This window comes from Penicillium mononematosum, assembly GCF_028829835.1.
Source record: "Penicillium mononematosum strain IBT 11891 chromosome Unknown utg000001l:1.0-4488741.0:1.0-4491989.0, whole genome shotgun sequence".
Taxonomy (NCBI): domain Eukaryota; kingdom Fungi; phylum Ascomycota; class Eurotiomycetes; order Eurotiales; family Aspergillaceae; genus Penicillium; species Penicillium mononematosum.
The window spans coordinates 4328071-4342493 of record NW_026643271.1 but is presented as its reverse complement, the minus strand read 5'-3'; the positions used below and the strand labels follow the sequence as shown (position 1 = coordinate 4342493).

Genomic DNA, 14423 nt, shown 5'->3' with positions numbered 1-14423 from the left:
AAAGAATATACATTGAAAAGGTTATGACTCTATGATTGGCTTGTGCCCAGGACTCTCGCAACCCAGGAGACTTCTAAAGCTATGCGATGAAACCGAATTCCCTGTTATCATGGTGGAACACGAGCAATGCGAGACGATGTCGTACGAACAAACCGATCATTCCGCAGACAGTTTGCACTGCAACCATGTGCCACGCCAGTTGGTCTTCTCGCATTGGACCCATCCACACCAGCCAAAGATTCAAGATAGTGAGATTACTTGTTTCAGTAATTCGACCATTTTCGTCTTGGGTGATCCGCACCAGTCTCAAAGTGTGTAATAGGCGCAATGCGGTATCAATTAAAGGTGACGGGGGACTCGTCCACTCTGTGACAGAAGCGTCCAGCAACCCAGTGGAAGCACTGAACTTTGGCAGTCGATGGCGAGGACAGGGAATGAGCTTGAAGAGCTGCGGGGTCGAGTACAGAAAATTGAAAATCTGCGGAATGAACAGTAGCAGCAGCGTTTTGCTGAAATGCCCAAGGATACCAACCACGGCAAACACCATTCCTGCGAAATAGCAGTACGTATCGCCCACGAACACCTTCGACGGATACCAGTTGTGGAAGAGAAGGGCTGCTGATACACCAATAAATGGAAGGAGGAAGTATATTGACAACAAGTGCGAGTCGGTGGCAGGGTGTGGGTATGGTGTCATAGGTGCAAGGTACATCGCATCATTGAATAGCAATTGGATCGCAATCACCAGTGACTGAGCGACCTCGATACCGTTAATGCCTGCCAACATGTTGATTGCATTTGGACAGAAGATTGACACCGCTGCCATGTACATGTAGTACAGCCATCCAAGATCAACAATGTCACCTAGGTAGGGCTGCAGCGGCACCGGCACAACAACTTGGGTGACGCCAAAGTCAACAAAGTACACAATGAGCATCGGAATTGCGGAGAAAGCAGGGATCAGGACTTTGTGCCTCCAGCGAATGTCGAATAGGTCATCACCGATCCCGAGAATCACGACTGACTGCAAAGACAAAAGACCAGAAAGGTAAGAGGCAAGCTATCCAATTGTACGTTAGCTTGAGGCCAGCCTCAGCAAATATAAAATCAGAACCCACCTTTCCGTGCGGAAATCGATGAAGGAATCGGCCGTTCTCAATATGTTGCGATTCAATCACGACGTCACGGTTTCCTCCGCCCGATGTGGCTGCGACAATATCCTTGTAGAAGGCAAACGGAATAAACATAATGAGCGACATCAGATATACAACTGCGCAGACAGCGCCCATGGTTTCAGGTCTAGACCCAAATATTAGTACATGCTATGATCACAAGTTCAAGAGCCGTATACATACATCTCGGGCCGGCTAGGCTTTGCCATATCTTTTCCCTTAAGTCCTGCTTTGATAAATGCAGGCCCCAGCCACCGAATCAGGCTGAAAGCCACCGCAAATACTATGCCACATAGTGCAATTGAAGCCATTAAAGGCGCTCCATCACCTTGGAACGTGGCGTTGAGTATCGCTAAACCGGCCCCCACGAGGGCCAGTAGACGCCAAGTCTCCTTACGGGAGAGGGTGTTTGAGGTATGCATGGCGGACATGCGACTGAAGTGGCAGGAACAATGTCCCTTTTGCTGCAAAGAGAAATTCACAAGGAATTGACCTATGCAACAAGAGGAAAAGTCCACGTCGGCGACGCGCAATCTGTCTTCATTCTCCAAATACTCGATAAGCTTATCGTGTTCTGCCAGAGTTATCTGACCGCTAAATTTGGCGGTGAGTGTATATCCCGTCGACCAATAAAGGTAAGGCGACGTCAACCACCTGTCTCATACCTCATACGTGCAGGTGCATAAAATTTAAATCGTCATTGGCCCAGCTGTCTAATTCGTCAATCTCACAGCCCAGTCTACTTCGATGGGGGCAGTGGAGCGCCCCGAGATATCGGCCGGATTTGCCGACTTTGACGCTGGCCATCGGGATCTGGTCACTGTCACCAGATTCAACTTCTATGGCAACCGTATTGTCACCGCTTCTTCTGATCACCGCATGAAAGTTTGGGATCTCAAGGATGGCCAATGGCAACTGGTAGATACCTGGCGCGCCCACGATGCTGAGATACGCGATGTATGTCCCCAAACAAGCCAGGGCACAATTCTAAGGCTACCATTGCGGCTCATGTACTAAACTGCTATATCAGGCCACATGGAATGGTCCTTTCACGGGCCAACATATCGGCAGTGTTGGAGAGGACATGAAGTTGAAAATTTGGCAAGAAGATGTAACCCAACCACCAAACTCAGGACGGCGTTTCAAATCGGTCTTTCGCATGACCGCACCCCAAAGACATCCATTTGTATCACTCGACTTCCGCAACATTGACCTGGAGTCATGGCTGGCCGTGATAACACGCGATGGCTATCTCATGGTTATGGAACCCGTCAGCCCCGATAGCCTTGCAGATTGGCAGCCTGTTGACCAGTTCCGAGTGTGTACCGCCCCGGAACGCGGGGAGGAAACAAGTTTCAAAGTCCAGTTTCACCATGATCCTACCGATATCACTCACACTGTCTTACCGGATTCTGATCGGAAGAGCTTGTCTCTAGTTGTGGCTGCCATGGACACCGTCAAGGTCTATCGCACTGATGCAAACCGAAGATTCTACCATGCAATTGAACTGAATGGTCACAGTGGCCTTGTGAGAGACATTTCCTGGGCAAATGGTTCTGTTCGTGGTTACGATCTTATTGCGAGCGGCGGCAAGGATGGTCTGGTCCGCATCTTTGAAGTGTACACGATGCCAGCTGGCCAAGCACAGAACTCTAATGGCCGGAAGGCGGACCTTCGCATGCAGTCACAGTCCCAATCCCAGTCACAGTCACCATCACTCCGAGCGACATCACAGTCCGGGATCGGTTCTGCTCTCGCAAGCCGTGTGCCTGCGTCGGTGACTGATCGCCAAGCCACCGGGGAATCCCAATTTCGGCACTCGTTCAAACAGGTGGCTTGCATTGATACTAAGCACCTCGATGTGTGGCAGGTTCAATTCTCCTTTTCTGGTAAGTATTCCATCGTTGTATCTACAACCCTAGGCCTTTTTCGCTAATCCACTGTTAGGTGACTCGTTGATTTCCTCCGGGGACGATGGGGCAGTTCGGTTCTGGAAAAGGTCTTTGTCTGGCGAATGGCTCGAGTTCGCCGAAACAGACATGGCTTGTCAGTGATCTTGTCCTTCCAAGCACTGCGAGGCATGGAAAATTCTTGCAAAGTGCCCAATACTTGTCTCTTCCAACCCTCACCCCATTTATTTTCCTTCACAATCAATGATACCCTTTACATTTGATTTCTGCATACTCCTGTGTTCTCACTGTGTAGTATCTCTGGAACCAATTAGTCGAATTCAAGGTTGCTATTTCTGTTTTAATCTCGAACTATCCCCATTATACAAGGAAAGAACGATTTGGAGATGCTGTGGTTGGTTTCCTGACACCCTGACAATTTTCTTCTCAAGCCGAAACCACTCTCAACCTTCTATCCTCATCACCTATAATTACTTCATTATCTATATTCATTGTTAATTCACCATGGCTATCGGTCCTACCATTGGCACTGGCCTGTTCATCGGCGCTGGCCAGGCGCTCGCGGTTGGTGGACCCGCCTCGCTACTCCTGTCGTATATCATCCTATCCATTCTGACCTTTGCCATAACCACGAGCGTGGCTGAAGTATCCACTCACTTGCCATCGCCACATGGGACACTAGTCACCAATGGCTACAAGTACATGTCAAAAAGTCTGGCATTTGCTTCAGCATACCTTCGCTGGTACACCCTCGCTTTGTTCGTCCCATACGAAATCACATCGGCGATGGTCAACCTTGGCCTGTGGAAGCCGGGTTCTACGATCGCAATCAGACTGGTTATCATCACGACCATCGTCGTTGGATGCAACTTCCTGCCGGAAAGAATCTTCAAGAGCTCCGAGCGATTGTTCACTGCGATCAAGATCGGCACAATGGCGACCCTCTTCGCCCTCTCTCTGGCTCTGGGTCTTGGAGGTGTGGATGCGCAGCCCTCGTGGGGATTCAAATACTGGAAACACCCAGGGGCCATGAACGAGTATCTAGTTCGAGGTGTATCGGGACGATTCCTGGCTTTCTTCCAATGTCTTCTCGACGGCTCCATCGCTTTCGCGTTTGCCCCCGAGCTGATTGTGCACCACGCGGAAATGCCAGCATCACTTATGCCGTCAATTGGTGAATCAGCGATTCTAAGCGCTGGCATCCCAGGTGTAGTCAAAGCTGACGTTTCTCAAACGGCATTTCCGTATATCCTGAGCTCCTTGGCCATGGGAGTTATGGCTCCTTTCAATGACACACGTCTGACAAACAACGGAACGGGCTCCGGGTTTTCTCCTTACCTGATCGGGCTCAAAGACGCAAAGATTCAAATTGTACCTACGATCGCGATGGTCGCGATCCTGCTCTCCGCGGTGGCTTCTGGACGATCCTTTTTGTTTCTCTCTTCTCGCACACTTTGTGCAATGTCGGAGCTCGGCCATGCGCCCTCGGCATTTTCTACCCGCAACCGTGGACATGTTCCATATTTGGCCGTTGTGGCGTCCGCCTTGTTCTCCTGTCTTGCCTTTGTTTCAGTGAAAATCCCAAGTACGACCATGCACACCTATCTCCTTCGTCTGGTCACGAGCGCCTGTTTCATCTCCTCGCTTGTGTCATGCGCCATCTATATTCGCTTCAATCGACGACTCAGAGCGAAGGGAGTCGCTAAGCGGTATAGTTTCTCTGTACAGCCATTTGCCACATACTTCGGGATGGCCATTAGTACCCTACTGCTGCTGGGCGGCGGCTTGTGGGCAGCTCCCAAGGGAAACCTGACCGCCAGATTGATCATCGCATATGTCAATATCGGTGTATTCAGCCTGCTGTACTTATTCCGTCGATTCCAAGAGTTTGTGCCCGTTGCCGAAATTGAAAGGCAAATGGATATGGGTGGACTCAGCCATGGTGACCGTGCAGGACCAAGAGAGCCTCGGACACAGAAGACGAACCCGCATTGGGGGGGAAGTCGATGTAATCCCGGAGGCTTCTGGGGCGTTTGAATTGCGAGTCAGTCAGGCTACGTTCAGAGAGCAGTGAGTGTCAAGATAAGATGGAAATGGCGAGGACACGTGGATTGTATAAGAGACTCCAGGGCTAGGAGCCAGCATTGTTATTATTGATTACATATAATTGTTTGTTTCCAAGGCTGGAATTCAAGTTTTGTGTTTCTTGCGTAACCCAAGAAGAACCATTAAGGCGATTTGCAAATCATAGTACACGTCCACAAAGAGAACCTTTGAAAGAGGAGAAATACCCAATAATACAGTAACATTTCATAACATTTCATATATATTGTACCGAAACCGGGACAATTTGAATTCAAATGGGGTTTTGTTTGTATTATTTTTCTTTGTTCTTTTGTGGCAAAAGCCAAATCACAAATCATATCGGAATCTTTAACAACCTTGGAAGCCCCTTTAACCTCTTTGGAACCTTTCCAACTTCTTTTCGCTTCTCTCTTCTAATCACACTTGACAATATAATGTCTGAAACCTTGTCGTACAAGAACAGATGACCCTTTGCCCCTCTTTGAACCCAATATTCATCTTCTATCTCTCCCAAGCATTTTCCCGTGTTTTCCCCATGTTACTTTTTTACTTTGCTTCTTCAACTTTCTTATATTCCCCTGGATACTTTGTCCACCAAACCCCTTTCATTTGAACCTCTAATACTTCCCGTAGGTAGCCCATATCGCCTTTTTTTTTCCCCCTTGCATTCTCACGGATTTCTTTCCCGAGCCGAGTTCGTAGGAAATCCTTTGTCCTCCCTCAGGAAAATTCCCCGTTGTCTAAGAGGTTTTAATGGACCAGATCACAAAGCCTTCCAGCACATTCAAGATCTATACCATTCTTGGGATCTTGTTCGCTTTGCAGAGATATCTCGCTTTACTCCATGCCACGTCTGGCTTTCATTATAACCCGGTGGAAGGGTCAATAAGACTGCCCCCTCGATTCATATTCGACTGAGGGTAGATATATTCTTGATTTTTTTTTTTTTCTTTCATATCAGTTTCCTACTCACACCCATCTAGATGCTAACCCGCCCCATTGATTACCTCCAGGATGCCTAGGGCATCCAATGACATTCCCGTGACTTTCTCCACTACATTGAATGACACTAGCCCTAATATGGACTAGTGTATTCCATGGCTTGCTGAGAACAGTCGGTTTTGCAGATTACCAAATTACCATACCGGTAACCTTGGAATTTTCAAAACTGACAATCTCTCTCTGATCAAAATGAAACACCAGGAAAGAGAAGAGGCAGAGACCTCGCCCTTGGATGGCTGTTTTTGGGTCGAGTCATTCTTCCCTCGCTGAACTTCCCACCTGGGCAGGTCTCAACCTTGGAACTCCTTTCAAGCCCCCCTACGCACTTGGTCTCTCTGCCTACCCGGACGGCCCATTCTCTGCCTTAGGCCCCGTAGCCTCCTCCTTCCTCTGTCTCCAGTTCCTCAAACTCGCTCTCTTCTTTTTCCTCTCCTTTCCCCTACCCTCTTTTCTTCGCGCTTTTCTTCCTTTCTTCCTTCCTTTCTCTCCTTTTCAACCTTTCGCGCCAACCTCTTTTAATCTCTTCCCGATTATCGATTCTCCGACTTCTTTCCCCCCCTTTCGCTTCCTTGTGACCGCACCGTCTTCGACTTTCCAACGCGTCCCTTGTCCAACCAGACGAGATTGGAAAGCTACACGACTACGAGAAAAATTGATATGCGACTTGAACAGTGACAGCCTGGCTACGCCTCTGTCGAGAAAACATCATTTTGTCTTCGCCTGAGAGGGGGTTATCTGTCGGCGATGACAGATACCTCCTCCCTCGCCATCACGCACGCCACAACGGATTCCTATCCGGTCCACGCCCATCGCGGGTCCCCTGCCGCCATCGACGGCGCCGCCTCTGACTCCGGCGCACCCGATGAAGAACCTTACACCATCAAATGCATTTGCTCGTTCGATGAAGATGATGGCAACACGGTTTTCTGTGAAGGGTGCGAGACATGGCAGCACATTCTCTGCTACTATCCAGACAAGAAAGTACCAGATGTGCACAACTGTGTCGACTGCGAGCCACGGCCCCTTGACAATCGTCGTGCCCACGAACGACAACGGCAGCGGCGGATCCGGGAGAAAAGCGAGGACGGTGACCGGAAATCAAGACGATCTGGCCCCAAAACACAAAAGCGAAAGTCTAACGATGCCGAGGTGAATGCCTTTGGTCACGGACGACATGACTCGGGTTCCCGTGAGCAGCCACCGTCCAAGAAAGCAAAGGTGTCTCGCCGCCCATCAACTTCAATAGGTGGTATTTCGGTTCCAGGTCAGTCGGCTGAATCGCGAAATCGTCGATCCTCCACCTCGGTTGCGATGAGCCCGACAACCATCCCTGGCCCTCCCATCCCTCATTATTCGGACGAATTTCTCTCTCTTTACGACCGCGATGATCAATTTGTTGAATCGAAGAGCATTCTCAATTACGGCGTGGATTTCGTCAATGAAATTGTTGCATGGCTGAAGGACCCACAGATCTTGGCGCGAGTTACCGATGGACTCAGTGTTGAAGACTTCGCCAAACGGTCCGAAGAGGCTATGGATCGGTCTCGCTGGCCCTCGCTGACAACAGAGACCATCACGGACTCGACCATTGAGATCGGTGGTAAGCACCCAGTTCACAAGATCTTGAAAACACAGGATCCGGTTCGAAAGGACGATGTTGTCGGTGAAATCTTTGGCAAATTAGGTCACGTCAAGGATTACAAAAAGCTCGACAGCAACCGATGGGAGGAATTGGGGCACGCCATGCCTTTCGTGTTCTTCAACCGGCAGTTGAACTTGTACATCGACAGTCGTCAGGAAGGGAACGAGCTCCGGCACGTCAGGCGGTCATGTGAGGCCAACGTTAACTTGAAAATCTACATCACCAATGGCCGGCAGTACCATTTCTGTTTCGTTGCTAAAAGAGACATTCCTGCAAACTCGGAAATTACCACGATGTGGTATTTTGACGACTCTTTCTTTCCTTCCGACACGACAGTGAAGGAGGAGTTCAAGGACAGAGTGGTAGATCCGAAGGACGCCGCTATTTGCATTAGCACCACGTTGGCGAACTTCGGTGGTTGTGCTTGTGGAAATCCACAAACTTGCGTACTGAACAAGCTTGATCGACGCGCCAAGCCTCCTGCCAACAAACGCGCAAAGTCGAAGGTGAAGGGCAAGGGCAAGAAGCCAAAACCCCTCGGTATCCATGACATCGGTCACGCCGGCAGCGACACCAAACATTCTGACGAGCATGATCCCGCAGCCGACACCCGATCAAATTCTGGTTCCGCGCGTGGTAGACATACTGGCAGTCGCGATCTCAGCCCCACGGCTCTGCAGCTAACACTGCCGGAGCTCTCCAGTCGCGAAAGACGCAAGATAGCGGATGCCGAAAAGCAGTTCCAACAGCTAGAGCAGCTTAAAGCCGTTAATCCCAAAAGGAAAAAGCGTTCTACTGGCCATCCGAGACGGTCCACCTTGCAACAGTCTCAAGCTCAACTCAAACTGGTGATGGCTTCAAACCTTATCACGAGCCTGGCGCGACTCGATCCTCTGAGATGACAGGACAATCGCCCCAGCATCGAGTTGCCTATGTCGACGCTCAAACTGAACTTTACGCCGACGATGTTGAGCGCTCCTTCTTGCGTGCAGAACGTCTGAGGCGAGGATACAAACTCGACATGATCCATCCAACACTTATGCTTAAGATCCGGTGGTGCGCGGGACACCACATCGCAGAGGACTGGGCTCAGCGAAATGCATGGGAGGCCGGCGACTTGAGTGTGGTGCCATCTGGAGTCCTCCCCTGGTGGTATGGTTGGTTCCCGCTTCCAATCGACGACAGGTCTCATATCGAGTTGCTCCAGGAAGACTCAGACAGAATGGGAATACCTGCTGATCACGGTCCCCTTGCGATGCCCCCTCGGTGGTCTTTCCACCAGTCCAAGTATCCCCAGCCTGAATACAAGTACCATGGTATTGCGATCCGAGGAATGCATTATGACCTTCCAGCGCGACCTAGCCAAGGTGACGTTGATACCCGGAGCCCCGTTTCGTACAGACTGGAATCCTCGGCGTCTGGACCTAGCAGTGATTTGCTCAAGCCGGCAGTTCCGCCTTATTGGCCATCCACTGCAGCACATACCTTCAGGATGCCTGGGGCTGGCAATCGTGGTAATTTACATGTTTCCATGCCACCACCAAGGGCCTCGAATATCCCGTCAGCGCTTAGTCCCGGTTCTATGTCGACAGGGAGTCTCGCATCGCCTAGTTCTCACGACACAGCTTCCCCAATTTCTCTCATGCCAACTTCTGGTTCTGCACTCGCAGCCACACCCGCCAAGAAGAAACTCAGTCTTGGTGATTATCTGATTCGACGTGGCACTATGGCGACCGCTCCAACTTCAGAACCAGCTCCTCCTGCCCCGGCTCCTCCTCCTCCTCCTCCCCCAGCTCCTGCTCCTACTCCTGCTCCGCCTCCTGGTGATTCTCGTCTACGTACCCAACATTTTCTGGCCATCACAACGGTGTTTGGTGATAATCATGAACCTCCCCCACAAGACCGAACCTGGAGGTGACAAGAATGAGCCCTCAGACTCTCCAGATATCTCCATGGAGGACGCACCGGAGACGACACCCACCAAAAACCCGTCTATCCCTTCGTAATACGACCATCCGCGTGGCAGTAATGGTGGGCCTGTGATAAAAAGGAAAATTCCGCCGTGGATTTAACGTTTCTTACGACCCAAAATTTCTTTTCTCGTGTGATTTCATTTCGATACCTTACAGCGAGGCGGCACAGGCGTTCGGACTACTTTCAACCTCTTTTTTTTTCTCATTTTGTTTTCTGTGCCGGCTTCTTTTTTTCCCTCCGACTTTTCGGACTCTGGATGGCGTATGGCGTGGTTTGGAATTGGTTCTTGGTTATGGGAAATACCATTTGGGTCAGGGTCTTGAGAATTGTGCCTGCTTGAGATGCAGCACTTGATCTTTCACGATTTGTCCAGTCTAATCTTGGATATGTATGGCCTCTTTTTGAGATGCTAGATAGCTTGTATGAACAATGTAACTTTTCCTGCTTTATCACTTGGTATCTCTCGACTAGCGATGCTTTATTCTCTGATGTTCCTCTCTGTGTCAGATTTTGCTAATGTCAAACCCAGGTTAATACACTTTCTATTCAATCCGAAGTCAAGCTTCAATTTAATGCGAGATGATAGGCTGAAAGAAGCGCAGGATGACTCAAGCACCGCGAGGGGAAATGCCTCACGCGACCCCTCGTTTCCGCCCTTATATCTGTGATCTCAATCTACAACTCATATGCAATGCTTATGCCATTCTAAAGCAAAATGAACGATTCTAATCAAAGCATCGTGCTAAACGAGATTGATCCCGGATCTACAGAAGTATCTGAGATCGAGCAGCCCACACTTCCTCCAGCAGATGGAGGGAAAGCTGCATGGCTGATGTTAGCTTCATGCTGCTTCATTCAGATACCAGTCTGGGGTATGTTGTGACTGAGCAAAAGCTGCATATAAATACTAACGGAGCATTCTAGGGTTCTCCACTGTCTTTGGTGTCTTTCAAGAGTACTACTCAACACATGACGTCCTACAGGGGAGCAAGAATGACCTGGCAACTGTCGGAACTACTTCTACTGTATGCAGAAGAGTACGAGGTCTGGTTTAGTCAAGTCTAATGCTCTATCCTAGGGACTCCTTTATCTTCTCTCGCCTATCACTTTTACGCTTCTAACGAGATACCCGCATCTACAATACTATTGTGCACCGGCAGGCTTGGCCATCACCGTGGTAGGATCTCTGTTATCCTCATTCTCGGTGCAGGTGTGGCATTTGATTGGCACCCAGGGTGTCATGTGTGCCATTGGGAATGGGCTCTTGTTCAGTCCGTCTTCCTTGTACCTTGACCAGTGGTTCTTGCGCCGAAAGGGCCTTGCTCTTGGAACGATGTGGGCTGCAAAGAGTATTACTGGGGTTGCCTTGCCTTTCATTGCTAGTGCTTGTCTGAATAGGTTTGGCTCCAGTAATACACTGAGGGCGTGGACTGTCGTTACGGTATGAGCCAACTCCTTTCCTCTTATTTTGGTGTAGACGATGTGTCTTAGGTTTGATACCAAACCATCCGGCTGTCAATGATTTTCACGTTCTGAAGCCACAGCTGACAAAAGCTCCGAATTGTCAATCTAGCTGTTAACCACCCTCATGGCCTTACCATTCATGAAACCCCGTATCCCAGTATCGCCATCTGCTTCAGCCCGCCGCTTGGATCTGAGCTTCCTTAGACAAGCCACATTCTGGATGCTGCAAACGGGGAATATTATCCAGAGTTTTGGATATTTCTTGCCGACGACATTCCTCCCTTCTTATTCGACAACGACCGTCGGGCTATCCCAGAACACTGGTACAATGCTGGTCTCGTTATTTAACGCAACATCTATCTTTGGTGGGATAGCGCTGGGAGCACTCTGTGACCGCTTCTCCGTCACAAACATCATGCTGCTATCATCGATTGGCTCGGCATTATCAGTGCTTCTATTCTGGGGTATGGCATCGTCAGGGTCGGACTCGTCACACACAGCCATTGCCCTCCTTACTATCTTCTCCATCACATATGGCTTCTTTGCCGGTGGGTTTAGCTCCACCTGGTCTGGGGTGATTACTCAGATCAAGCGTGACTCATCGCCATCCCTGGACACTGGACTTGTGTTTGGTCTTCTTGCTGGTGGACGAGGGATTGGAAATGTTATCAGTGGGCCTCTTAGTGCGGTGCTGCTTCAGTCGGGGTCTTTGGGGGATTCGAGTGGCCTGAGTGGCAATACTGGCTACGAAACCCAGTATGGAACGCTGATTCTTTTCACTGGAGTCACGGCCTTTTTCGGTGCATGGAGCTGGATGTGGCGGTATATCAGCCCTGCACTGAGGTGTCTCCGCTGATTGTTCGGAACAGGCTTGGAGTATATGAGCAGACACTAAGCAGTGAAGGTTGGTGCATGGGTAGTTAAGGAGTGGATGAAAATTATGAAGCAACGTGAATATAGTGAAATGGTATCTATCTCTTCATGAAAATAATTCACTCAAACAATTCCTTGAAGAATCTCAAAGGCCAGACTTGAAATGGATTGGAATACCGCGTCACGTGCAGGTCTGCGGAGCTTTCGACTCCAAATGCGCGTTCTTCAACCCAGCCCCGACAACTTTCTTACATATACCTGCTGCAACCAAGGGCCCACTGCCCTATTTACAACAATGGCAACTGAGGCTGCACTCCAAGATCCTCTCCTGTCACTTCGACGTGCGATTGCCTCTGGCAACCTGCCAACGCCGACCACCTCGTCCGAGCTCTCCGACCAACCTGCCACTGACGACCTGGCCAAAGCCACACATCTCTACTTCACCCAACCAGTTCCTCAGACAATCGCTTTGTCAACCCCCACACGATTCATCTCAGCATCTACCAACTCCCCTGTCGACCTGCGCAGTATCCTTTTCGCCTGGCAGAACAAAGATGTCGCTATTCCCGAGTACATCGCCAAGGCGCAAGAATTCAATGAAGCGCTGAAGCAGCAGACGAAAGAGGGTGCCAAGGAAGAAAGTGTTCAGATTCTCATCTTCCTCGAGCGCCTCGATCTTTTCACCTGGCTAGAGGGTGCCTCCGACGACAGCGAACATATCAAACCCCTCGAGGGTGCTGCTGCCGCTGCTGAGGCGGCCGCCGCGGCTGCAGGTGTTGCGCAGGCCGATAATGCGGCCGGAATTGCCGCCGGTGCAATTGGCGGCGTCACATCCGTCCCCAGTGGAGCTGCAGGAGCCGCCCAGCCTGGAACTCAACTTGGTCGCCCACAAAAGCAGGTCGACCCTCGACTACAGGAGATTTACAATGGGGAGCGGAAGACCGGTGACCGCAACACAGTACTGCGGGGAATCAAGTCGACAGTGAGTTACTCTATCCAGTGATGCGATAGACCTTAGCAAGCTAATCCCCCACTCCCAAGGACTTCTCACATGTCCGCAAGAGCGCCGAATTATTCCTCGACCGCAACCGCAGTCGGCCGGGCCAGCCAAACGCCAAACCGGGCATCAAGGGCTCCATCCCGGCTCCATCAGCCGGCCTCTCGATGGCATCGCGCAAGTCGAGCTCCTCCCACTCCCGCCCCGACCCAATCATCCTAATCTCCCCTTCCGCCTCATCCCTCATCCGCATGTCGAACGTCAAATCCTTCCTCGAGGAAGGCATCTTTGTACCCCAGACCACCCAACACTCTCCAGCGCCACAGACGCCAACCTCGTGAAGCTCGAGCGACCGCTCCGCCTCAACGGCGACGCCTCGAACCCCGCGAGCGCAAGCTCCCGTGCCGGCGGCAAGCCCACCCGCCCAACCAAGTTCATCGTCGTGGACGGCACGACCAACTTCAAACCCGAGTACTGGAACCGACTTGTCGCCGTCTTCACTACCGGCCAGACCTGGCAGTTCAAGTCGTACAAGTGGTCTTCGCCGCCGGAGCTGTTCAAGCACGCCACCGGTGTGTATATCGGGTGGCGTGGTGAGGATGTCCCTAGCCAGGTTAAGGGCTGGGGTCGAGGTGTTGAGACTTTCGCTGTTGAGCGTTGGGACGAGAAGAATGGTGTTCACGGTGGTGGGCGGTGGCGGGATCGTGAGGTAGTGGAGGGTATTTGGACTGCTATTGAGGAGGGCATGAGACTTCGTGGATGGGGGAAATAAGTAGACCTTTTTCCTCTTTATTTCGGTCTCGGTTCCCTTTCTCGCTTTTTCCTGTCATCTTGTTCTCTCAATACCCTCAATTTTCTAAGAATATGATGACCATGGGCATTCAAGGCGCAGTTCTAGGCGTTGTGGTTGTCTTTTCTTTTTGTTCCTATCATGTTCTGTGTATGTATGGCTATCCATTTGAATGTTCATAGTAAAGACATTCTACCTAGGTAAAGATGAAAGATTATGTACTCCTTAGAAGATAGCCCTATCTAGTACAACTAAAACACAGGATCTGCATACATATCTGGGATCTATATTGACCTTTGGAAGATATGAGAATATAAGACCATGTTCATTGCAATTCTCGATTAAAGAATAATTTGACATACACAAGCAGACCAGAACTCACTCGCTGTGCCCGGATAGAACGATGCAGGGAACTTAAGGGAAGAAAAAGAAAAAGAATAGGAAAACGGAAATGGAGGAAAGAAAAGACAATGGAATCATATGACATGCTCAAATGAAAATCAGCAAAGAAATG

At 50.2% G+C, this 14423-nt stretch overlaps 6 protein-coding genes across 6 annotated transcripts; 5 read left to right on the top strand and 1 right to left on the bottom strand.

Moving 5' to 3' along the window:
- Positions 1-79: 79 nt before the first annotated feature.
- Positions 80-1603, bottom strand: N7519_001658 (UDP-N-acetylglucosamine--dolichyl-phosphate N-acetylglucosaminephosphotransferase; the record flags this gene model as incomplete). The annotated part of the gene is made up of 3 exons (XM_057288436.1): positions 80-1060; positions 1119-1299; positions 1356-1603. 3 exons carry the CDS (start codon positions 1601-1603, stop codon positions 80-82), a joined length of 1410 nt encoding a protein of 469 aa, XP_057154519.1.
- Positions 1604-1919: 316 nt separating this feature from the next.
- On the top strand, positions 1920-3226 carry N7519_001657 (putative nuclear pore protein (SEH1); the record flags this gene model as incomplete). Its single annotated transcript, XM_057288435.1, has 3 exons — positions 1920-2129; positions 2203-3061; positions 3120-3226. 3 exons carry the CDS (start codon positions 1920-1922, stop codon positions 3224-3226), a joined length of 1176 nt encoding a protein of 391 aa, XP_057154518.1.
- Positions 3227-3586: 360 nt separating this feature from the next.
- N7519_001656 (putative proline permease) lies at positions 3587-5119 on the top strand (the record flags this gene model as incomplete). The annotated part of the gene is made up of 1 exon (XM_057288434.1): positions 3587-5119. The coding sequence occupies one exon, from the start codon at positions 3587-3589 to the stop codon at positions 5117-5119; it is 1533 nt and encodes a 510-aa protein (XP_057154517.1).
- Positions 5120-6913: 1794 nt separating this feature from the next.
- Positions 6914-9817, top strand: N7519_001655 (putative PHD finger and SET domain protein; the record flags this gene model as incomplete). Its single annotated transcript, XM_057288433.1, is given in 3 exon segments — positions 6914-8578; positions 8593-9678; positions 9713-9817. 3 exon segments carry the CDS (start codon positions 6914-6916, stop codon positions 9815-9817), a joined length of 2856 nt encoding a protein of 951 aa, XP_057154516.1.
- A 683-nt stretch (positions 9818-10500) lies between these two features.
- N7519_001654 (putative MFS monocarboxylate transporter) lies at positions 10501-12105 on the top strand (the record flags this gene model as incomplete). Its single annotated transcript, XM_057288432.1, has 4 exons — positions 10501-10657; positions 10710-10810; positions 10864-11226; positions 11359-12105. 4 exons carry the CDS (start codon positions 10501-10503, stop codon positions 12103-12105), a joined length of 1368 nt encoding a protein of 455 aa, XP_057154515.1.
- A 312-nt stretch (positions 12106-12417) lies between these two features.
- N7519_001653 (RNA polymerase II accessory factor CDC73 family protein) lies at positions 12418-13891 on the top strand (the record flags this gene model as incomplete). The annotated part of the gene is made up of 3 exons (XM_057288431.1): positions 12418-13104; positions 13164-13409; positions 13463-13891. The coding sequence occupies 3 exons, from the start codon at positions 12418-12420 to the stop codon at positions 13889-13891; spliced, it is 1362 nt and encodes a 453-aa protein (XP_057154514.1).
- Between the last annotated feature and the right edge of the window lie 532 nt (positions 13892-14423).